This window comes from Piliocolobus tephrosceles, chromosome 13 (genome assembly GCF_002776525.5).
Source record: "Piliocolobus tephrosceles isolate RC106 chromosome 13, ASM277652v3, whole genome shotgun sequence".
Taxonomy (NCBI): Eukaryota; Metazoa; Chordata; class Mammalia; order Primates; family Cercopithecidae; genus Piliocolobus; species Piliocolobus tephrosceles.
In genome coordinates, this window is record NC_045446.1 from 68,818,206 (window position 1) to 68,843,096 (window position 24,891).

A 24,891-nucleotide genomic window follows, 5' to 3' on the forward strand; every position below is an offset into this window, starting at 1 on the left:
CTCACTCATAGGTGTGAATGGAACAATGAGATCACTTGGACACAGGAAGGGGAACATCACACACCGGGGCTTGTTGTCGGGTGGGGGGAGGGGGGAGGGATAGCATTAGGAGATACACCTAATGTAAATGATGAGTTAATGGGTGCAGCACACCAACATGGCACACGTATACACATGTAACAAACCTGCACATTGTGAACATGTACCCCAGGACTTAAAGTGTAATAAAAAATAAGTAAAAAAAAAAAAAAAAAAAAGGAAATAAATACTCACTACTTCAAGTGGAATGCAGAAATATTGTATAGTTGTTTTTACCCTCTCTCCTCTGTACTGAAACCCTGTGAGACCCTTTTACTTTCAACAATCAAACATATTTTAAGGTATTTAAGAGAAGAATAATCTGTCATGTGTATACAATTATCATTTTTTGTTGCTCTTTTTCAACTCCTGATGTTCCAAATGTTCTGTCCAATTATCATTTCCTTTGTCTGAAGAACTTCCCTGAGAAGTTGTTGCAGAGCTGACTGCTGATGAAAAATTCTCTTAGTTTTACACCATTTGTGAATTCTTACTTTTACCTTCATTCCTGAAGGTTCTTCTTAGTGGACTTAGAATTCTGATTTGACGTTTGTTTTCTTTGAGCACTTTAGAATGTTCTGTCTTTTGGCTTTCATGGGTTCTGATGAAAAGTTCACAGTCACTTGAATCACTGTTTCCATATAAGTAACGTGTTATTTTTCTCCGGACGTTTTCTTTTTTTTTTTTTTGAGATGGAGTCTTGCTGTGTCGCCCAGGCTGGAGTGCAGTGGCGCGATCTCAGTTCACTGCAACCTCTGCCTCCCGGGTTCACGCCATTGTCCTGCCTCAGCTGCCCGAGTAGCTGGGACTACAGGCGCCCGCCACCACACCCGGCTAATTTTCTGTATTTTTAGTAGAGACAGGGTTTCACCGTGTTAGCCAGGATGGTCTCGATCTCCTGACCTCGTGATCTGCCCACCTTGGCCTCCTAAAGTGCTGCGATTACAGGCGTGAGCCACCACTCCTGGCCTCTTTTTTTTCTTGTTTTTAGTTTCAGTAGTTTGGTTATAATGCCTAGGAAGGAATTTCTTTGAATTTGTCTTGCTTGGAGTTTCTGGGGCTTCCTGAATCTGTAAGTTTTTGTTTTTCTCCAAATTTGGAAAGTTTTGTTTTTATTTCTTTAAGCCTGTTTTCTGCACTGCACTGTCTCTTCTCTTTCTCTGACTCAAATGGCACAATTAGACGTTTTCATGGGGTCCCGCACATCCCTGAGGCTGTATTCATTTTCTCCAGTCTTTTTTCCTCCATATTGTTCAAATTGGCTACTTTACAATGTCTGTCTCCAAGTTGATTCTTTCTTTTTCTGTCATCTCCATTCTGCCATATTGAAGCCATCCAATGAGTGTTTAAACTTTTGGTCATTGTATTTTTTTAGTTGTCAGATTTTCATTTGGTTTTTCTTTAGATCTTTTATTTCTTTTCTGAGACTTCATACCTTTCATTTGTTTCAAGTATGTTCCTTCCCACGTTTGGAGCACTTTTATGAGCTGCTTTAGTCTTTTGTAGATAAGGTCAACATATGTGTCATCTCAGTATTGGCTAAGATTTTCCTCATAGGCCAAGTGTCTTGACTATTTCAAATGTTATAACACTGAATCTTAATTCTATGGAGAGCTCTTCTCTCTCTCTCTCTCTCTCTTTTGCAAGCATTTGACTAGGTTGGGTTCAGAACATTAAGTTTTGACCAACATTCTATAGATTGTGATTTCAATGTCTGCCTGGTTTTCCAAGACACTGTCAGGTTATTCAAATCTGTTCTGCATGTGTGCCACCCAATGGGCGGTCTGGGACCAGGGCCATGGACTATTCTTAGTTCAGTTCTCAAAGTTTATGGCATATTGCTTAGGGTCAGATCTATGCATGTGATGCCCAGGGATGAGTCTGGGCATTCACAAACAACTTTACCACTATCTCGAGCTTCTCCATCACCACCATCTCCCTTGGTATTTTTCATTTCCCTGAGGCCCATATTTTAGGTTTTCCAGCCAGAAATCTCAGGCTTTATTTGCCTTTCTCTGACACACACTTGCTGCAACTACTGCATCTGCATCTGGGACCGATTGGTGAAAGGGCAGAAAATGTAGTGGAGATTCACCCATACTCTTGACACCCCCGCTCCTCCAATCAGAGAGAAGCTTCCCCCATGTCTATGGGCCTCCACTGGTAATGCTGCCACTCTCAGGGGGCCCCTTCCTACTCCTTGAGGTGAAATAGAGGTTTCTCTTGGATGCCCACCTCTGGACTTTTAACTACCTGTGGCAAGGTGGGGGGATGCCAGAGTGGAAAAGGGAGGTGAATTCTGCCTATTCAGTGGCCCTCTAGAGTTTGTTCTTCTCCATTCTGGCTGCCACGATTTGCTTTTTGGCACCATGCAGCTGCTCTATGCAGCCTGTGCAGGTTCTCTAGCTGCTCCATCTTGGATATCTTACTTATTTAAAGAAGAGTTCCAGTTAATGAAGGAATAATAGACTAAGAAGTCAGCATTTTTTAAAAATTTAACATCACCAAATCTTATCACTAGAAGTAGAATAATCAAACACTATGTGCCCCAGATTAGATGTAATAGAAAGTACATATGAGTTGGTCTTGCTTAAAACAATTGAACCTGAATTTCATTAAGCCTTTAGCGCTACATGCCAGCTTCTAGGAATTATGAGGCCTGAGAACAAGTGACACCACGAAGAACTATCCGCTAAATCCAGGTTGTGAGATATCCAGGAGTACAAATAACCTTTTTCTTTAATAAACAAATAGCATTTTAAAAAAGGAAAAACAATTATAGAATGCAGAGACTTTAGAAACACCACAAATAAAGGGGGGATAAGTAATAGTACTCACGAGATTTTTAAGGAGATTCAATTAGACAAGCAATGTGAAGTGCTTTCACAGTGCCTGACAAATGGTAAATGGAAACGATTACTACCTTGTGCCACCTCTCAGAGTCTCAGTCTCCTTTTGTTTGTAACACACTAGGAGATGACAGCTTGCCCCTATCTTAACAGTTAAGGAATTCAGCCGCTTTAGGCCTCCATCACTCTGCACCTGTCGAGAAGGTGGCCTTGGCAGTATCTGCTGCAGTGTGCACAGTTGGTCGGTAGATGGCAGCTCAGGCCAGTTTATCTGGAGCTTTGGACCCAGGAAGAGCTAGTCCTGTTTTTGTTGTAAGAAGCTAGGTCCTACTTGACCCATCAGACAGTATTCACCTTCTCTTCCTAGATAGGAGGCATAAAGCTAAAGGAAGAGAATTGGTGGAGCTTTTTTTTTTGTTTTTTGAGACGGAGTCGCTCTGTCATCCAGGCTGGAGAATTGGTGGAGCTTTTTAGATAAAATGAGGGCTAGCAGTTTGCTGAGAATTCCTCATCTGCTGGGCAGAGAGGTATTCTTCAGACCCATTAGACCCGGGCTTGGGCACTTCCTGGCCAGCTGTCCCCAAACTCTGTTTCTCATCTTGTGAATCCCATTGCCTGCTGCCTCATCCTGAATCGCTGGTGTGCAGGTACAATCTGGCTTAGCTTCTCTTCCCATCAAACTGAGGGAATTGACACCTACACACTCATCCACACCTGGCGTAATATGTCTTTGAGGGAAAGTTTGCAGAAAGAGTAAATAAGTGAATGCATTATTGATCTTCAGTTATATATCTCTCTTCCTAAGTAGACCAGTAAATTCTAGGACAGGGTGTACACATTTTCTTTTTGTTTCAGCCTAGGAGGGAGTCTGGGTAGTGATGAATAGTGCAAGCCTGGAACTAGGTTGCTCAGCTTCAACTCCCAGTTCCTCTATCTGCTTGCTGCATGCCCTTGGCAAGTGCCTGCTTCTCCACCTGAAAACTGGATATTAATAGTACCTCTCTTGTTGTACTGTGGTAAGAAATAAGCAAATACATTCAAAGTGCCTAGGAAATTGCTTGACATATTGTAGGCACTCAGTACATGTTAATTGCCATCTGAAGCTTTCCTTGCTTCAGGAAAGATTTAATGAACTTACAAAAATGTATTCAAGGAAGAAATGTAAAAGGCCTAGTGTGGTTGCCTGGTAGAGGGAATGGCTCTCAAGAAATAGCTCCTTCTCCTTCTCCTTGTACTGCTTGTTGTTGCTGTTAGTATCATTGATTGTTTAAGGATGCCTAAGGTAAATCTCTCCAAGCTCCATGAGTCGTGAGTGCTGTTTTGTCCACCTTTGTCCAACCTCAGACCCAGCAGTGGCCTCTGTAGTTGTCTGCGTGGTGCTGGGGACAGCACATTCAGAACTGAAGGATCCTCTTCACAGTGGTCCAGGGAGCAGAATGAAGGTAGGGACTGCCAGAGCTGATTTTACTCCTTTTCCTTTCTGGTTTGAGAGTGTGAGGTGCTTTTAGGGCATCATCTGAGAGTCACTGCTGAACCTTGGGACTGTTGTACAGGTCAAAAGGGCTCTCGTATGGAGGTCGTCTGAACTCTAGGAAGTGCAGGAGCAGGACAAGGGATGGTTATGATCTTACCTGATCTTACCCATGTTTTTCTGCCTATCAGCTTGGAGGAATGGGAGTGTGACAGGTGGCCACTAGGTGGCGTATCAATGTGAAGAAATCAGGGGTGTGTTAAGTACATCATCTGCCTCGTACAGTAGAGTGGAAGAGCAGATAAACGCCTATCTAGAGAAAATAAAGCTTCTCATATAAATGCTTCCCAGCCATCCGGCAAGATTTTGTGTGGAAATGGAGACTAACCCAGGAGAATGTGCATGGTGTGTGTACATGAATATTTAAGAAAACTGGAGGAGAAGGAGGAAAAATCAAGCCCACCTGATTGGCCTCTGCCCACCTGTTCAGTTCTAACTCTTAAGGCCCCTCCCCCGGCTCCCCCATGAGATGTGCCAAGCCACCTGCAGGACACCTTTGTGCCTTAACTCTACTACACCCTCCACCTGGAATGGTCTTCTTCATTTCTTTCTCTGAACAGTTAAGGGGTTTCCTTCCTCTAGAAGCCTCCTCTGATTTATCCTCCCCTAGGCAGAACTGGTTTGTAGCTTCTTTGTGCCCCACAGTCTCTACATGTCCTACAAGTCTTTTCCACTTAATGGACATAGATGTTTACCACTGAGTGGGAGTTTCCTGGCTTGGAGTTGGTGGGAAGATCTCAGCTGCTTCTATCCAGTCCTGACCTGACATGTATGGAAAGGCTTTCCTGCCCACAGCTTCCCCACCCCTTTGTGGGGCTCCAGTGCTCTTCCTCTGCCTCAGGTTCTTGAGAATGTCCTAGAATGCTGAAAGTTTGTTCACACTGGGTAAGCAGTGTGGACAGGGCTGCCTCCATAACTTGCACAGCCCATTACAAACATAGGACCTCGTTCAAAAATTAAGTGTTTCAAGATGGCAACAGCAGAGCATTAAACCAAGAGTGGGCCTTTCTGAACGCAGGGCCTTGTGTGACTACACAGGTCACATGCCCTTGGAGCCAGCCCTAAATTTGGAGTTGAGCAACGTCTCAGTGAGCCTTATGTCTGTGGATGGGTCACCTTCTGGCCACTCAAAAGGTGGTTGTCCATCTTCAGATGTTAATGTATGAAGCCTGTCACATCAGAAACTCCCTTACTCCTGAACGTTAAGATGTAAGATCAATGGCCTAGAACTTGGAGTTACGTAAATCTGGACTGATTCTGATTCTATCACTTAATAGTGCAAACCATCTCTGGGTCTTATAAAGCTCATCTGCAAAATGGAAGGTAATAATACCTACCATGAATTTTCTTGTAGGTTCAAATGAGATTAAATGTAGGAAGTGCTGGGTCTGCAGCCCACATCTGTCGTGTCTACTGAACCACAATGCTTGTCCTCAGAAGCATCTGATTAGAGAGAACAGGGCAGATGTTGGGCCTAACAGTTGGGTGGTACTTGCTCAGTGAGGTGGGTCACCATGTGACCCCAGTGAGCTCCTCCTTAGTGCTGTGTGGTCTCAGGCAGCATCAACTGAGTCAGGCAAGAACTAAAGGAGGGAACTAGGGAGACCTGGAGAAGCTTTCAGATAACAGCATCACCATGGGGAGATCCATTCATCATTTATCCAACAAACATGTATACAAGGTTCCTGTGCCAGGTACCAGGGATACGGTGGTAAACAAAATAGGTGGGGTCCCACCCCTGCGTCATCTTTAATGCTTGTGATTATTGTGTCCTGTTCTCTTGGATGCATCCCTTGCTAACCAATAAGCGACCAGCATTTATTAGGTGCCTACTGTGGTGTAGGATATGAGATTTCAGTAGATGTTGCAAGACTCCTTCAACCCTCTTGGATTGAAATGAACGAAGGCTGTGTGCTTTCATTCCCGGCAGCTAACACCTGGGAGTCTTTGTAGGCAGGCTGTCCTCAGGCTGCCAGAGCTCATTTTTCCTGAGTGCACAGAGAGCTAGAAGTGCCTGGGTAAAGACAGTCCCAGGAGCAGCCCTTAACTGATGACTGGCAGGTGCAGAGGTGTCAAAAGTCCAGCTGCCTGCCCCCAGGTGCAAAACTCCCAGGTGTGACTTCGATTGTTTCCACAACTCTCCTGCAGGACTTAGCCAAAATTATTCTCCTGAAACTTTGCTGGATTTCACACCTGTGATCAGCCCTTTTTCCTGTCCCTCATCTCTATTTGTGTACCCATATTCCCTAGGACCACTTCCTAATAACCTACTTTCAGACACATCCCCATCTCAGGATCTGTTGGTGGGGAACTCCCTGACCCACAATGGAAAGAGGAGAAAAATGGAGGTAGCAATTGTTCCTGGTCTATGTGTTACTACAAACAGTGAAGCAATGGGCCAGGAGTCAGTCATTATGAATACTAAAGTACTACTTGGCGAATTATTTTTGCTATAAATTAGCATACATTCAGAATTGTCCCTGTAACGTGATCTCTCTCTCTTGTTTGCATTCTGAGATGCTTTATGAGTGGGGAAAAAGAAGAGGTGCTCCTGCCTGCTGGGATTTGCAGATCACCGCCACCCTCGTCACCGCCAATCTAGGCACACCTATGGGAGTGGGTCCTGCATCAAACATCAACCATTATGGGTTTTGCAGTGTGGAAAAAGTGGAGACATGCTGGATTGGAGCCCCAGGAAATTTTGGCTTCATGCCTCCTGACTTGGTTTCCACAAGTGGGGCTCGGAGGCCCAGGCTCCCCCAGGTCCACATGAAAAACACGCCTTCCTCTCATCTAATCTTTTCTCACTAAATCCACCTCTTCCAGGAAATTTTCTCGGATTTCTTCCTCTGTTCACTCAGCCCTCCCTGAGTTCTTCTTTGGCACCGTGGAAAGTGGGTTTTGTTGGAGCTACTTTCTTAGCACTCGGGTACTCCCCCTCTCTCCACCCCCAAGCCAGCTGGAGGCTGAGTTTTTAGCCCAAATCACAGGCTGATAGAGCACATTAGGAATCTTAGCCACGGGCAGGACGTGGGGGCTGGGGCTGGTCCTGCTGTCACAGAATCATGGCTATGGGCAGGTGATGAGCTTGTGTTCCCCAGAGCGTGGTTCTCCTCACCACCAAACCCATGTAAGCTGAGTGTGGACACCAGGGCACTTGTGCCCATCTCACTGCCATGTTATCACCTTGCCCTGCTTGTTCCTCTAGCCCCTCTGCCTGGACTGACACCTCCAGGGTCTGGACTGGACTCTTGGGTGTTGATGGGATTCTGCTGCCAACAGAAATCTGCTCCTGCACCATCCAGTCTGCACCCTCACACTCCGTAGTGTTGGAGCCCTGGCTGCTGTAAAACTGGCAATGTCTCAGCCCCCAGACTGAACTCAAGCTAATGCAGCCTCTGTAATTCCTCCTCCAGACCTTGTCAAGGGCCTGGCTATGGCATTTATTCATGCAATCATCCATTCTCTACTCATCCATCCACTCAGTCATATAATAAATATCTGAATCTGAAGGAATGACTCAATTTCCTCTATTCTTATATCCTAGGTTGTTACCCTAAGAACTTAGATATTCATCAGAAGGAATTTCAAAGCTCTACTGAGTCTTGGCCCAGTTAACGGGTACAATTCCTAAGCCTGGTAGTCCTGGGAGTGGGTGTATTTTGAAAGCTCTATATACAGTGGCAGCTTCTGATGTCCTTTAGGACAGGATGGGCTTGCAGATTACAGGGCAAATAGGAGAATGCTTCTGTTCTTCTCCTTGGGTTTAAGGCTGCATTGCTCCTGAGAGGTGATATTCGTCCTTGCAAGGTGTTTGCGTGTATCTCCACATACATGTTTTGGATTCTTGAAAGGATGAAGAATGTATCTGCGACTCCATTGTCCATGGGACATTGGAAGGGGGCTGGTCTGGGGGTGGGAAATGGGGCCCACCCTGGGGTTATTTCAGACCGATTAATTCAGGCTTGAGAAATTAATTGCTAGATTGCCTGATGGGGGTAGGGGCGGGCTCTTGTGTATGGATGGAGTTTTCCAGCGGCTGGGGAGAGATTTCTAGTGTGAAGGTTGGAAGGAGAGCCTCCCACAGAGGTGACTATGAGGACCACACCAGGGTGGGATGTGACCAAGCGGGAAGCCTCCGTAAGATGTTTAACTTCTTAGACGCTTCTCTGGATATGAGAAAGAAACAGTGGTACTCACTTTTAAGATCTTTTCCCTCCTATGTTGTAATTTTCTCCACAGCCTCTGACGGATCAGCAAAGTCCTAATCACCTACATAACTTTGAGGGCAGGATTTTAGCGGGACCTGAGGACCTGGGGCCGGCAGAGAAGGAGAGGCCCTGGTTCTTACCTCTTCCTCCTTCCTGAGGGCCTTGCACAGCTGCAGCAGCTTTGCGAGGAGAGTGGCTGAGGTGGGGGTGGGGGGACGGGGGGAGTGGTCAGCCCAATTTGGAAGGGCACAGGAGACAAGGCCCTCTTTCTCAAATACATCAGAGGGAGTGGGCTCTTCAGGGAAAGCCAAAGCTGACCTTAGGGTGACCTGGTTTGGGCACTGGGAAACACACAGGAAATGAGACAGCCTCTTTGGCCTGGAGGAGCTCACACCCAAGAATGATCCAGTCTTGAAAAGAGCGTATGCATGGCAGCTGCTTAGGGAGTGCCTTTCCAGAGGGGAATGAGCAGCAAGAGTTTATTTCAGCTGGGCTCAAGGCAGCAGCTTGTGCAAAGGCCCACGTGGGCCAAAGTCTAGAAACAACTATGGGCTGGTGCCTGACCCATGCAGCAGACTGTGGCTATGTGTGGAAGAGAAGAGGCACTGATTGAGGGTTTTGCCATTAATTGAGGGTATCTGAAGTGCCAGGCTCAGTGGCTTATTCCGTACAGTATAAAGGATAGTGTAGTTGGCAGAGGCGCTCAAGCCTGATGGGGCATCAGAATCACCTGGGAACCTGTTAGAATTGCAAATTAAAAGGCTGCACCCAGACCCACTGATTCAGAAATTCTGGGGGTGGAACCTAGCAATCTGTGTTTTAATAAGACTTCCGGGTGATTTAGATGCAGCCCAAAGTTCGAGAACCACTGGCGTAGTGGAAACAGTACTAGACTTTGGAAGGTGGGGTGGGCTAGTGAGAGAGGGAGGTGTGAGGGGGACGACTCACATTGGGGAAAGTCTGCTGTGTTCTGAGTCACGGGCTACATTACTTGCATGTTCTTTTAAGTGCTCTGAGCGGTGACCGGGGGTGGGGGTTCTATATCACCATACTCAACGTAGATGGAAAATCCAAGGCTTACAGGGGTTAAATGACTTGCCAAAGATCACACAGTACTAGAGTTGCGTTCTGCACCCAATTTTGCTTGATTCCTAGAGCGAGATTGTCAGTGCCTCTTGGGACCACTGACCCACCTGTGTGCAATGGTCTGGGCAGCAAGATCTGGAGAACCCAGGGGGACCTGGGTGGAAGGAAGGACCCCAAAGCTTGTAGCTCCTTCTCTGAGGACCTGGTGGTGACCAGCCCTGAGGCTGATGAGCAAGAGATGAGGACTTCTATTCTAATTCCTGCCCTCAAAGGACAATTATTTGAATTTCCTTTTTTTTTTTTTTTTCCTGAGACGGAGTCTCGTTCTGTCCCCCAGGCTGGAGTGCAGTGGCTCGATCTCGGCTCACTGCAAGCTCCGCCTCCCGGGTTCCCACCATTCTCCTGCCTCAGCCTCCAGAGTAGCTGGGACCACAGGCGCCCGCCACCTCGCCCGGCTAGGTTTTTGTATTTTTTAGTAGAGATGGGGTTTCACCGGGTTAGCCAGGACGGTCTCGATCTCCTGACCTTGTGATCCACCCATCTCGGCCTCCCAAAGTGCTGGGATTACAGGCTTGAGCCACCACGCCCGGCCCTAATTATTTGAATTTTCATAAGGTTTGCCATTCACACCAGGGAGCTGGGCTTAGCACATGTACTCTTTCAAGAGACCAGCCGTTGTCCCTGACCGCTAGGGCTCATAGGTTAAACGTGAGGTTAAGTGGGAAAAGCAGGGTGAAAAATGACCTGTATGCTGTGACGACAACACCTTAAATAAAAAACAACAACATGAAGAACACATAGAGGGGGGGGAAAGCCCCAAGGAATTTTCTTCCTTTCTTGTTTCCTAAGGTGTATTATGTAGTTACAATTATTTGTATGATGAATATACAGTCATTTATTTTTAAAGTGCAACCTCTCACATCCTTTGTGGAAGGCAGTGGCATGGTGGATGACTCTGTGTGCACAGTGGTGGGGCAAGGCTCTCTCCTCTGGGAGGGTTGGGTTCCATGGCCCCTTCAGCCTGTCCCTGAACGAGGGCAGCAGTGGGACGGGGAGCCATGCCGCACTAATGATATCAGAGGAGTTGTGATATTTATTCCTCTCATGCAGTTGCAAGGTCAAGCTTCAGGGTCATAGAGACCCTCTGAACATCCCTCTTGACAGAGCTGCAGCCTGGAGGGCTTAAGAGGGACCCTGGGGCCTAGGGCTGAGTTCTCTCCTAGGTCATCCTGATAGCAGCCAGCAGGGAAGCACAAACCCAGGATGGCTTGGGGGCTGGGACAGGTAAGAGGAAGCCTCTCTCTCCAAGCAAAGGCCACCAGACACCTGTAAACACAAAATAGTCTTTATTTGTCAACGAAGGCTACACGGGATCACTTCTGGTTTTGTTTTTATGCTTTTTTTTTTTTTTTTTCCTAGAAGGTATCTACATCTGCATTTATTTACAGCCTTGTTGGTATTTACACAGTCAAGATACAGTGTTAGAAACACAAAAGTGTTGAGAAAAAAGCTTCTCAAAATTAGTTCCAGACTTCAGGAAAATGATTTCCACATGGTAAGGCCAGAGTCTCCAGTGTTGGTCATCCAGAGGCAGCTTGGTACAGACTCCTTTTGCTGAAGCTGCTAGTTCAGAGGTCCTCAGAACAACAGGTGGATTTACAAAAGTGGGATTCTGGTGTTGGATGAATCCAGGGCTACTGGGCCACTGCCAGACACCTGCGGCTCAGCTCCTGCCAGGACGGCTGAGCCTGCTCCACGCTGAGTCCTCCTTTGGCTGTTCGCCCTCAGAATAAATCACATTTTCTTGGGGACCAGGAGGTCACCTAGTACCTTGCCTTTGGCATTCCAGAGGGGGTAAGAAACACAACATTGGCCCTTGCCCGGGCCTTCCCACATTCAGATCTTCCACATTCGTAATGAAACCTAAGAGTCACCACTGTCTGGGGCAGTCAAGCACACAAGGATGGTTTTTGCAAATGTAAAGGTTGGAGAGGATAAGGTTTGTCTCTATCACCTCAGCAATGAGTCTTTAAAATGAGTTTGCTGTTTTTGGAAGGTTAAATGAAAGGGCCTTGAACTGCAGAGTTCTTTTTTAATTCCCTTTCCTCCAATAAAATATAGACAAGTGTACAAACCTAGCTGGGAATGATGTGCCTTAAATAGAGAGGTTTTCCTTCTAACAAGGACCCCAAGGGAAAGGAGAGACTGGGTTCTTTCTGGGATCCCTCAGGAGATGTGTCCCTGGGCCAGGACCGGCTCCTGGGCTTAATGGCTGCCACGAGGACTGGAGAATAGCCTGGACTTTGAGCAGTGGATGCTCAAATCCCCAAGCCTGACACCCTGCTGAGAGCTCAAAAGCTCATTCCTCCTGGGCAGAAAGCTCAGCATCACCGCCCTCACCATGTGGCCACCACAAATATAAGACTGCCAGTGGCAGAACTGCATTCTAAGATTTCACATTGAAATCTTAGATTCCATTTGCATCATGGAAATCCCTGCCATCTATAAAGGTGATACTTTAAAGTCGCAGCTGAGAAGATGTTTTTCTTCTTTTTTCAAATTCTGATTCTTTGTTCCGTGTCCACAAAACACTGCCTAGTCTGCCCTGCCATCATCTTCTGTGCCTCCTCCTGGGTTTTTGGACACGCACCTCCTGGCCATTCTCACCCTCAGTTTCTTTGGGATTACTTCCAATCCTCTCTCCCTAAGTAGAAATCAGGCAATGGTGTGGTCCTTGGGTTAATTCTCAGCCAACAATTCTGAGAGATGAGGGTCAGAAGCTGACAAGGGAGTAATTTACTGGCATGCCTTCCCGTTCCTCCAGTTGTCCTAGCTCTGCCCTCCAGCAATGTCTGTTTGGAGTGTGGGGGGTGGGGTAAAAAAGAAATCTCATCCTACAAAGAACAAAGTTGGGGAAACAGCAAAGTCCTATTTAAGGTGGTGGCAGAGGGGCTGAGGATGTGGGACCAGTTGGCAGCTGTGTGGGGTAGGAGAGAAGGCAGGAACTGTAGCATCATACCCCTGGGCAGGTGAGGGAGGCCTGGTCACTCTATCGAATGAACAGATTTGGTTGGTGAGTGTCGAAAGGGCCGGTGTTCCTTGATGCTTGGAGCCTATTACGTAGGCATAGGGTTAGGCCTTCAAACTCACCCTTGCCATGGGGTTGGGACTGCTGGTCTCAGCAGGAGGACAGCTTGAGAAGGGAGGCACTGAGTCACCTGCAGCCCAAATGGAAACCAATTCAAAAGGGCCAAGGCCAGAAGCACTCCCTTCAATACAACAGCACTAATGTGACGGTGAGGTGCATAACACTGCCTATGCCACCGCTGAGATCCTTTTTCTAAAGCTTTGGGATCCTTCAGCTTCTCTCCCCACAGAAGCTGGGCTGCTGTGGTGGTACGTAGCCCAGGAAAAATATAAGATCCTTTAAAGAAACAAACACTCAGGCCAGGCGCAGTGGCTCACACCTGTAACCCCAGCACCTTGGGAGGCCAAGGTGGATTGCCTGAGGCCAGGAGTTTGAGATCAGCCTGTGCCACATAGTGAGACCTCATCTCTATGAAAAAAAAAAAAAAAAAAAAAAAGAAATGAAATACCCAATAATTCTCTGTTTTTGATCCGTAAAAGTCCACCCTATCCCTTTGGGGAAGGGCTGTGGAGGAGGGACAGGGCATGGGGGAAGCCTAGGGAGCTGGTTCCCGTGGACCACAAGCCATCCCTGACCTCTGAGCAGACATCCCCAGCAGGTCTTCACTGATACCGGGCAGCCAGGATGGGACTGATGAACTGGGCAGGAGCACTTTGCCCAAGGACCCTTGGTAGGAAGAATACATTTTGAGATGTGTAAGTCCCTTCTGGAGAACAAAAAGCTTGTGTTCTTCAGGCCGAACTGTTTTCCATCTCATCCAAGAATGATCCTGCCAGATGGGAGCCCCCATCTCCAGCTCATGCCTCCCACAGCAGGCCTGCGGAGCACTGTATCTGACTTAGTAGAGCTCTGGATCCAGGGGCAATGGGCAACCAGTGGACAAACAGGCCAAGGCGCACTGCTGCGGCAGTGTGACTTTTGTTTTTGGAAACAGGAAGAGCACTTAGCGAAACACATCCTCTAATCCCAGTGGGACGACGTAAGGCGAAATCTCCTCTCCTCGAGAAGTTTTGGATGCCTCCCTCTGCCAGGCAGAACCCAGACTACATGCTGCTCCGATCCTCATGCAGTCAGAGACCTTCTCAGTTTCATTAACTCGTGTAATATTCTGAAGACTCCGTGAGTAAGGCTATAGAGGTGCCATGAGCTTATCAGTCCAACAAGGTTTCCACAGGGAATAGCTCAGACTCAGAATTAATTTTCCACACTTAATGTAAATGTAACCCATAAAAGTTCCATTTTCTAAGAAGCCCAGCTTAAAAGGAAGCATTTGGCTTCCCCTCCCGTCTCCCAGAGCCTCCTGTGAGTGGTAATGACAATGGTAATTAGGCGGATGAACCAGGAATGGAATCCCTGAACAAGGGGCTCCCAGCTCTGGCTGTGACTCCCCCTGCCCTCACTGCTCCCCCGCCTGCTGGCTGCTGCCTCAGCTTGGGTGTGCTCTTCAGGTCTGGGCTGTCCCTGCTCCTGCAAGGGCTCAGGCCTCTCCCTGACGACGCAGGCACAGGTCTTCACAGGAACCACACCAGCCTGGCCTCCCAGATCCACGGGTACCCACCTTGGGAACTGCCCTGCTCCTGGTGGGGTTGTATGACACAGGCAGGCCATACCACATCAGCTCTTCCCTCCTTTCTTCCTGCCACTAAAAAACACACTGGCTGGGCTTCTCTAGAGGGGAAGCTGATTCAGAACTTCAGGAATTTCCTGGAAGCCCATCCTGCCCCAGTCCAGCTCTGTGATCAGCTTGTACATGGAGGCAGATGGGACTTCGGGAGCTGGTTAGAAGGATGCTTGGCTCATGCCTTCCTCTCTTTGGCTGGCTTTTTTTCTTAAGCATTTTTTCCAGAATCAAAGGCCACCAAGCACCTCCCTCCACATTCCTGCGTCTCAGTGGCGGCGGCTGAGCAGCGGAGGGAAGATACTCAAAGTCACAGAGAGAGGGCTTTGCCTCGGAAGGCAGGCTGCTGCCCTCGCCACCACTGCCACCCCTTTGCCGTGGGTGGCTTTCCCTTCCGTGGACCTGGTGCCTACGTTGAGGGCTTGCTGTGCAGTGCTGGTTCTCACATCTGGCTTTGGGAGAGAGGAGGAGATGAACAGGAACATCATGGAGGACCAACCAGTCACAGGCATCCTGGGTGCTTTCCCTCCCGGGAGGATGGGCTCTGAGCCCAGGACGTTATGTCACCGGTCTGGGGGAAAGGACCTGGGAGACAGTTTCTCTATCCCAGCATGGGGGTGGCACCAACAACTACACGGGATTCGCAAAAGGGGTAGGGGGCTTCATTTAGCATCAAAATAGAAAGCTTGGACAGGAGTTGGGGCAGCTTAAAAAAGGTGCTGAACAGCACCATGAAATTCCCTGGAGCAAGATGAAGTCATCTGTGATCCTCTGGAGGCACAGAACACGGTGAGAAGAAATCCACCACTCTTCTGCAGAAGCCCTGCCAAGGAGCCTCCGGTCCTATAGACCCTCCTCCCAGGCCCCCTTGGAAGGGGCATTGTACTGGCCCATCACTCCCTTTACTCCTGCCTGACCCCAACAGAAGAAGAAAGGGTTGCACATGAGACAAGTTAGCACAGACATTCATGTCCCACATCACACTGGGTATCTAGGGACAGACGAGGAGACACCCCAGGAGATGCGTCTCAGAGAGAGATACATACCCCAAACGACAAGGGAAAAATCCTCGAGGAAAAAGGGAACAAAAGACAATAAAGTTTTCATTGTGATCACACTACAGAAAAAAATACCTTCTGTTCTTTGCAAAAAATGTGCGAAGGCCAAATTTGTGTTTTTCTTTTCTAAAAAAAAGGAAGTTGCACGAGTTACAATGCAACCAGTATCTTTTTGTTTCTGCACTTGTTAAAAAATCATTTTTTTTTTTTTTTTAAAGTACAACACAGTCAGGTATGTGGCCACAAAAGAGTAGCTGTCTTTGGCAAGAAGTCCAGGCCTTGGCCCTCTCTGTCACCTCCGGCCCATCTCGCTCTGTCTCATGAAGTGGATGTTGTTGGCGCTGTCCGACAGTTCTGGGTACTGCTCGACAGAGATCACGAAAAAGCCGTCGTAGCCTTGCACCCGCCCTGTGCTCAGCACCTGCTGCTTCTCCCCCTCTGTCCAGGCCCGCAGGCCTTCCTCCCCTTCCCGCAGTCTCTGCTGCTCACGGGCCCACGCCTGGCGCACGGCTCTCTGCCGGGCCAGCTCCAGGACCCGCACCTTCTCCTCGTCCAATGTTGTCCCGTAGCGTGTGTTCAAGCACAGTGCCCCGTACTGGAGCTGGATGTCTGTGTAGCGTCTAGTCCTGCCATTAAGCACTGTGTTGATCTGGGACACAGTGACGTTGATCCCATTCTCCAGCGTTCGCCGCCCCCCACTGAGGCCCAGGATGGCCAGGTCACCTTCTGAAGGCCCTGGTTTCACAAAGTAATGGGTGTCCACCCCATCAATGGTGAAGTGCAGGTTCTCTAGGTAGTGGGCATTGTTCAAGATGGCAGCAACCCTTCGCCCATCCTCGTTGGCCACACTGATGATGTCTGTGGTCACTCGGCCATCCTTCAAGGCAAACTTGACCCCCTTGCCAAAGATTGAGCCACTAGATGCAAACTTCTTGGTCTTTGGGGCCTGCTGGCAGCTGGTGATTGTGGAGCCATAGAGCTGGTCAAAGCGTTCTAAGGTAACGAAGGCCTTGAGCTGCTTCTGTACTTCACACTGTACCCCGAGGATAGACTGGTGGGGAAGGAGAGTGAGAGAGAGAATAAGACAAAGGGGAAAAAACCCTGAGAACCTGGAAAATCAGCTTAAATAATGAAGTCAAAACCACACATATTTATTAACCTATGGCATGTAGCTCTACCGCCGACCACCAGAACATCCAGGTGGTCACCAGAAGATCAGAACATCTGCTGACCTTCATCCATCCATTCACCCGCCCTTCTTTTTAGAAACTGTTCAGGGGGCATGTAATCTGTGCCAGGTCCTTTTCTGAGCACTGGAGACACAAAAATGAATCAGACATCATTCTTGCTCTTAAAGAACTCATCATTTAGTGGGGAAAGACAGATATGACAACAATGATTGCAATCAAATGTGATCACTGATGGCCTAAGAGAGGAACTCGTAATAGCTATAGCTAACATTTCTTGATGTTTGAGCCAAATAATTACCACTCATTATCTTAGTGATCTTCACAATAACTTTATACGGTAGGTGCTGTCATGATTCCACTTTCATGTCTAAGGAAACCAAGGCTCAAAGAAGTTGTCACTGGCTCACAGTCATACAACTAATAACAAGTCAACGTGGAAGCCTGTCCAATTCTAGAGGTTCAGTTTCAAGGGCTGCTGGAGAAGGAAGGAGCAAACAAAGCTGAGACGAATCTTGGCCTGAAGGAGGAGGTGGGGTTTGAGGACAGGCTCAGGCTTGAGCTGGGACCTGAAGGATGGGTGGGAGTGGTAGGGTGCCATCAGACGGAGGATTGGCAAGAAATGCATTCTTGGCAAGAAGGCATAACATGGTGAGAGGCAGTGACTGATATTAACCCTTCCACCCTGCTTCACTGCTCTCCACTGCATTTACATCTGATTTCCAAGGAAGGCCTCTGCCCCACCGTGCTTCGTTGGGGCTCCCGGGGTGCCCCTCCTCTTGGCTGCTTTGGGGGACAGGTTGGGCCCTGCTAGCTTGGCGTATCATCTACCTGTCCCTTCTGTAGCTCAGGGAGCTTGGAGAAGCCACACTCAGGAAGGCTCCAGGGCCTAATCAGCGAGTTAGGGAAATGGCTTTAGCAATAGGCCCATCGGCTTCTCACTGAAATTAAGTCCTCTTTATAATTAATAGAACCCTGTCTGTGAACAATTATTTCCTAGAGTTTCACGAAAGCTGGAGTGCTCAACAACAAAGATCTCCGATGCTTGCCAAGGGCAGAAATCAATAAATCATTGATAGGCGAGGTTGGCAGACAGGCAGTCAGAGACTGGGGCTTTCTGGAGTGCAGAAGGGAGCCTCGTGAGGGAGGAGGAGCTGTGCTGCAGTGCTCAGCCCTGGGAAGAGCAAATGCCAGGATATCTGGGCAGGGCCTGGGGGTGGTGGGAACGGGAGAGGCTGGGCAGCAGAAAGACAATGGGCTCTGGGACCAGGCAGACTTGGGTTCTCCATCAAATTCTGCTGCTTTCAAACCCTGGTCCCCTAATCTGTAAAATCGGGAAATGTCTGGGCTGTTTACTTCTTTCAGCCATTCATTTATTTATCAGAAATGTTCCATGCATCCACTGTGTGCTATCCCGTATGCTGGGTACTATATGAGACCTAGCACTTAGCCTCTTGGGGCTCATAATCTAGTGAGAGACAAGAAAGAGGCATTAAAATCCAGTGTGGGAAGTGCCACCAGTGTACAGAGGCGCAGAGTCCCATTCTCCAGGGTCTGGTAGGAGACAGCCATGCTGAGGCCTACAGGAACCAGTCTGGAGTAAGAAATCTGGACGTGAAGGTTTCTGACCACCAGCAGCAAGCCATCTGGCGACCTGCTTTCCTCCTTGGTCTGTCATCCCCTGGGCAAGCATCCCTTGAAGGCTTAGTCTCTGCCTGATTCATCCCTGCGTTCACTGGGCACAGCATGGGGATTGGCACAGAGTCAGGTTCTCATAGAGAATTTATGAATGGATTGGGTTTGTGGGGAGGGGAGAAATGAGCAAATGAATGCCTGAAGTGAGCGGGTGGGATGAGATTGTTTTTAAAGACCTTTCCAGCTATCCAATTCTGAGTCTTTGAAACTGGGTTATAAAAGCGAGACAAGAGCAAGTGAGTCTTTTTGAGCACCTACAATATGCCAGGCGCTGTGCTCAGCAAGAGGATACAGAACAGGCACATCTGGGTTTGAATCCCAGCTCTACCCCTTCCTTGCCGTGTGGCACTGGGAAAGCCTCAGGCACGAATCTGTAAAATGAGAACAATACGGCTGTGGGATCTTTGTGAGTTACATAGAATAACTCACACATGGCCAGGTGCATTGAAATACTCAGAAAATGTCACATTTTTATTTAGAACCCACCTTCTCTCCCTGTGCTTTTGTTCTGGATAGTGACACAGGCTTATTATTTTTGTGCAAGTCCAAACTCAGTGTAACACACAAAGCTCTTTACTGCAGCTTGTAAGTGTCTGTGTGTGGTCATGGCTGCTTCCCCAGCAGCTTACTGGTGGTGGGGTTACTAAGTAGTTGTTGAACAGTCTCTGGCAGGCACTGTGGAGGCACCATATTGGTGTCTATCACTGGCCCACGGTTTTCTGAAAAGCTGAAGGGACGCCCTCCTGTAACGTCTGAGTGGCCTGAGGAGTGGCAGCCTTGCGCAGGAATTACCTTGCTGTTGTCCCACTCCTGGGTTTTCATCTGTGTGTGGATGAGCTCATAGGAGGGTTCCATGGCATCCATGTCTGGTTTGGGATAACCAGGGATCACGTTGTGTAGCTGGAATCCAAAGGTGAGCAGCCAGCTGTTAACATCTGGATGGGAGGGAAGCAGAAACATCTCCGTGGAGTGAGTGGACCTCAGATACAACCCATCCCCATCACACAGCCTGCAGCTAGCTGCAGGGGGTGGTGAGGGTGTGGATTGCTGCTGGTGGGAGAGTCAACTGCTACATACACTTTGGAAAATGGTTTCACTCTATGAAAGCCAAATGTACTCCAGGGACTCAGCGATCCCAATCCCAAGTATACCCAAGAGTGATGACACCGAAATCGAACCCAGGTTTCTGGACTTCCTTTGCTCTTTTCACTTCAACTCCCAGGACCTCTAGCTTCATACCCAGGGGCAGCTGTTGACAGATGAAGATCCCTCCTTTTCAACCCAACATCCATAGGAGACACTTACAAAGGACATCCAGACCCACCAAAAGGAAAGATTTTAATGATTGACTTGCAACAAGACAATTCACTTAAGAAACACACTCCCCTGCTCTTCCACCCCCTGTGCAGTGATTAGAGCTTCAGGGTCAAAGTCCCACGGGTTACAGAGATGGCCTAGGCTGCGATCAGAGAGTCTTCCCTCTGCTTCTACCTTTTATTTACTCTGACAGCCCAAGGATGCCACAACCTCCCTGTGCCTTCATTTTCTTTTTTTTCTTGAGACAGTCTTGCTCTGTCACCCAGGCTGGAGTGCAGCGGCATGATCTTGGCTCACTGCAACCTCTGCCTCCTGCGTTCAAGCAATTCCCTGTGTCAGCCTCCCGAGTAGCTGGGGATCACAGGCACCCGCCACCATGCCCAGTTAATTTTTGTACTTTTAGTAGAGACGGGGTTTCACCATCTTGGCCAGGCTGGTCTTGAACTCCTGACCTTGTGATCCACCTGCCTTGGCCCCCAAAGTGCTGGGATTACAGGTGTGAGCCACCATACCCGGCCCCCTTCATTTTCTAGTCTTTACACTGGGCTGCTTGGGGATCGAGTCCCATAGGCATGGGAATAATTGATTTTATAACATTCCTTGGGGTTACTAATTATTAGGTGTGGGGATAGACAGGATTTTGCCATGAACATCTGGCTCACTGGAGAATGGAATCAGGAAGCTAAGACATGAGGAAATGAAGAGGACCAGTCACCTGGCCCAGTATTGCTGAGTGTCTTCTATGTGCCCAGGACTGTGCCATTCAGACCCTCATCTCACATACTCACAACTCTGAAGGAGAGATGAGACATGGTAATGAATAACTTTGATACAAGGAAAGATTAGAGGAAGGCGGAACTCTTTCATTTAGACGGGCTGACAAGACCACATGCAGAAGGTGGCATTTAAGCCAGACACTGAAAGCAGTGCCATTTTTGTCAGGCACTGGCAGAGATGAAGTGGGCACTTCAGACAAAGATGACTGTACAAGGCAAGGCCTAGAGAGGGAAGGTGTGGGTGCAGGGAGTGTTCAGGTAACCAGAGAGCAGCTCAGCCAGAAAGGACGACTGTGGCTGGAGCAAGAAGAGCCTCAGATGGCAGGTGGGAGGTGAACTGGGGCCAGAGGGAGACAGACAGACAGACAGCCTGTGTCCCAGCATGGCTCAGCCTTCCTTGAAAAGGCATAGCTGAAGATGCCAAAGCAGATGACGATCAGAGACTAAGAATCCAAAGTCTTGAGGAGGCAGGATTTTGAGTTGAGCCTCAGAGCCAAGCCTGATTTTGGCTTCTTTCCGGTGGAGATAGAACCCTGATCACAGAGGTCCTGTTTAGTTTCTAGGATGATATAGTTTGAATATTTGTCCCCTCCAAATCTCATGGTGAAATTCGGTCCCCAGTGTTGGAGGTGGCCTAGTGGGAGGAGTTTGGGTCATGAGGGCAGATCCTTAATGAATGGCGTGGTGCCCTCTCCGAGGTAATGAGTGAATTCTTGCTCTATTAGTTCATGCAAGAGCTGGTTGTTTAAAAGGGCGTGGCACCCCTCCCTTCTCTCTTGCTACCTCTCTTGCCATGGTCACACTGGCTCCCCTTACCTTCCACTATGAATAAAAGCTTCCTGACACTGAATAGATGCGGGTGCCATGCTTACACCACCTTCAGAACTGTGAGCTTAGTTCTTTATAAATTACCCACGAGTCTATTTTCCTTATAAATTACCCATGCTCAGGTATTCCTCTATGGCAGCATAAAACAGACTAAGACATAGGTAAGTTTAGGCAAAATTGCCACCTGCCACCCACTGAGTTCATCCTATTGGTGGGAGTGACCTATGTCCCTGTCACCACTGGGCCCCATATTGCTATCCCATTCAAGAACCTCATGTTTGCCTTTGATTTTGTTTTGTTTTCGGGTCGTCCGGGGCCCCCTCTCCCGAGTGTGCAACTTGGTGGTGCCGAGATGGAGTGGTGGTAGAAAGGGAAGTTTGGAAGTTTGGAGCTTGGTTCTACTCGTTTCAGCCTTACTAGGCAAAATCAAAGAAAGGAAAGAACATGGTAGTTGAAGCAAGACAAACCCAGGTCCAAATTCTGGCTGCCCAACTTACAAACTGTGCGAACTCGGACAGTTTACTTAACTTCTTCGAGATTTAGTTTCCTTATCTGAATAGTGACAGTAGAAATGGTTTTAACCATACTTTTACGGAGAAGAATACAAAGTGTTACCGTTTGGTGGCAGTTATCGTGTGGCAGGAGCTATTCTGAACTTATACATAAATTACTGGATTTAATATATTTTGACTCTTTTTGAGACAGGATCTTGCTCTGTCACCCAGACTGGAGTTGAGTGGCATGGGTCAAAGAGATTCTCCCACCTCAGCCTCCGGAGTAGCCAGGACCACAGGCGTGCCATCATGCCTAGCTAATTTTTTGTAGAGATGGGGTCTCGCTATGTTGCCCAGGCTGGTTTGGAGCTCCCAGGCTAAGCAATCTGTGTCTTGGCCTCCCAAAGTACTGGCATTACAGATGTGAGCCACTGCACCTGGCAGAGTTAATGTATTTTGAAGAATACAGCTCAGTGCCCATTCACAGAAGATTTTCTCTATTTTCCCCCAACCCATGCTTCCACATCCCAGGACCTCCATTTTCTCCTCTCTAACAGAAGAAGCTTGGACTAACTTTTCTTCAAAGTCCCTCTTCTCACTGAGTTTTTAAGAGTCTTTGATTCTATAAATCGTGGCAGATGGTTCTTTGGGAAATTAAAACAAACAGAACAGGAGGGGAAAATGCCCTATAAAGCCATTTTGCCTGAGGCTAAGAACTTGCATCTGAATTTGTAGTTGCAAAGGAAAGCTTCTATAAGGAATACTCCAAATTCTCAGGAAACTAGGGGGCTGAGAAGAGGCCTGGGCCTTAATTACAAGTGATGGAAGGTGGAAAACTTTCCTATTATGCCTTTAGGAAAAATGCTGAAAATGAATTTATTCATAAGTTTTTCTTCAGTGCTCCTCTGAAGAGCTGGGAATTTTACTCTTCCTTCTTACCATATCAGAAGTAGATATTTCCCTCAAGTGAAAAAATTCCTCTTCACTCATCCATCCCAGAGTCTGGTGTTGTCACAGAGGAGTGATGAAATGTAGGCAAAAATAATCCCTCCCCCCCCCTCTTCCCCCCCCTCCTCCCTCCCCCCCTCCCTCCCTCCCTCCTTCCTTCCTTCCTTTCCTCCCTCCCTCCCTTCCTTCCTTTTTTGTTTGACAGGGTCTCACTGTCACCCAGGCTGGAGTGCAGTGGCACAATCTTGACTCACTGCAACCTCCGCATTCCAGGTTGAAGCAATCCTCCTGCCTCAGCCTCCTGAGTAGTTGGGATTATAGGTATGCACCACCACTCCCAGCTAAGTTTTGTATTTTTAGTAGAGACGGGATTTCGCCATGTTGGCCAGGGTGGTCTTGAACTCCTGACCTCAAGTGATCTGCCCACCTCGGCCTCCCAAAGTGGTGGGATTACAAGTGTGAGCTCCCACACCCAACCAATAATCTCTTTCATGTGTGAGGTTTTGTTCTTTACAAAGTGTATTTGAATCCAAGAATGAGGGTTTTGGAATCAGAGCAGAGTTCTAATCCAGCCTTGCCACTTCTTAGTGGGCCAGTTACTTTAGCTCTCTGAACCTCAGAACCTCACTTTTCTCCTTTGTAAATGGGGTCAGTGATCCCACCTCACAAGCATCAAGTGAAGATAGAGTGCAATGATGTACATGGTATATTGGTAGTGGACATCTTTTGGTTGCCTTCCCAGCAGCCCATTCTGCCTTCTCTTTCTTTTCTGGAGTATTAGTGTAATTATAGGGAAGTTGACTCCACCTAAAGGGTTAGCATGTGACCTAGGCTAAGCCAATCAGTGCATTCTTTCCCTCCAGCCACAGTAAGTGCTTCAGGGATTGTCCTGTGACCTAAGCCTATCTTGCTGGAATATATCTCAGGACATTTGAAGAATTTTTTCGGAAAAAAAAAAGAATTTTGTTGTTGTTGTTGTTGTTGCTGAATGTGAATGAAGATGCATGTAGTCTACCTGGATGCTAAGAGGAAAGGTTTAGCGAGAAGTAATAGTATCTTGGTTCTTATTCGTGATTGTAAATCTTTTCAAATTTGCTAAAAACTTAACTGCTTATATGAAATCTCTTCTTTGCACAACATGGGTTCTCAAATGTAGGATATGACCCACTATGTAGTAAAATCAATTTTGTGAATCATGACCAGCATTTTTATTGAAATGGAACAGACTAGATTAGAAAATGAGTGCTTCACACTTAAGTATTCTTTTGCAAACCTTTTGTCTTAGTGTTTTATCGCAACATAAAATCTTTTTCTTATGGTGGGTTCATAGGCAAAGAAATTTGAGAAAAGCTGTCTTGGACCCTGTGATCTATGAAGGTGGGTATTATACCTCACTCCTCTCTGGATCCTTAGTACAGGTTTGGGAAGGAGTAAGTATAAATAATATACTCTTTGCTGGATTTAACTGACTAGAATATGGAACCCAAACTGAAAATGTTAGGTGCCCCTTGGTGGTTGGTTGCTTTGTTAAAAGCTGGATTTGGAGGCCAGCATGATTCTAGTGGAAGATGTTCTGGAGTCGGAGAGCCCTGGATTAGAGTCCTAGCTCCATGGTCTACATCTGTGTGACTCTGGACAAACCCTTCACTAGAGCCTCAAATGACATTTGGAGTCTCATCTGCAGAATGGAGATAATGATGGTGACCTCACGGTTGTTGCAAAGTTTAAAGGAGAGCATATCTGCCAAGTGCCAGATAGCACAGAGAGTTAGTTATGTTACTGCTATTCTGGAAGGAGACCATATGTATATGGTGGTGTACAAAGAAAAAGCAGGGAGGGAGTCATATTTTGGCAAGATGCAATGATTTTTTTTTTTTTTATAGAAAAGTACGTTTCCTATTTCACCATATTTTTTTTCAGCTACAGTAACCTGCCAAGACATCTCACAGGAAACTCACTGGAGGGTGAGGCAGGGGGTGTGCTTAATGCAGACAGATGTAATGGAAATGTCATCTCAATCTGTCAAGTTTCTCTAGAACTAGCAGCCAAGTTGAGCATGATGAAGGC

The 24,891-nt window shown here is 47.6% G+C and overlaps 1 protein-coding gene across 1 annotated transcript in view; it reads right to left on the reverse strand.

Annotated features, from left to right (window-relative positions):
• Positions 1-11,084: 11,084 nt before the first annotated feature.
• The window catches only part of TENM4 (teneurin transmembrane protein 4), an 800,850-nt gene continuing 787,043 nt past the window's right edge, over positions 11,085-24,891 (reverse strand). Inside the window, exons 33-34 of the mRNA XM_026446989.2 lie at positions 19,254-19,396; positions 11,085-16,630 (exon numbers count right to left, since the gene is read on the reverse strand). Of these exons, the coding sequence (XP_026302774.1) occupies positions 15,872-16,630; positions 19,254-19,396 (902 nt within the window). The 3' untranslated portion in view covers positions 11,085-15,871. The remainder of the gene's footprint in view (positions 16,631-19,253; positions 19,397-24,891) is intronic.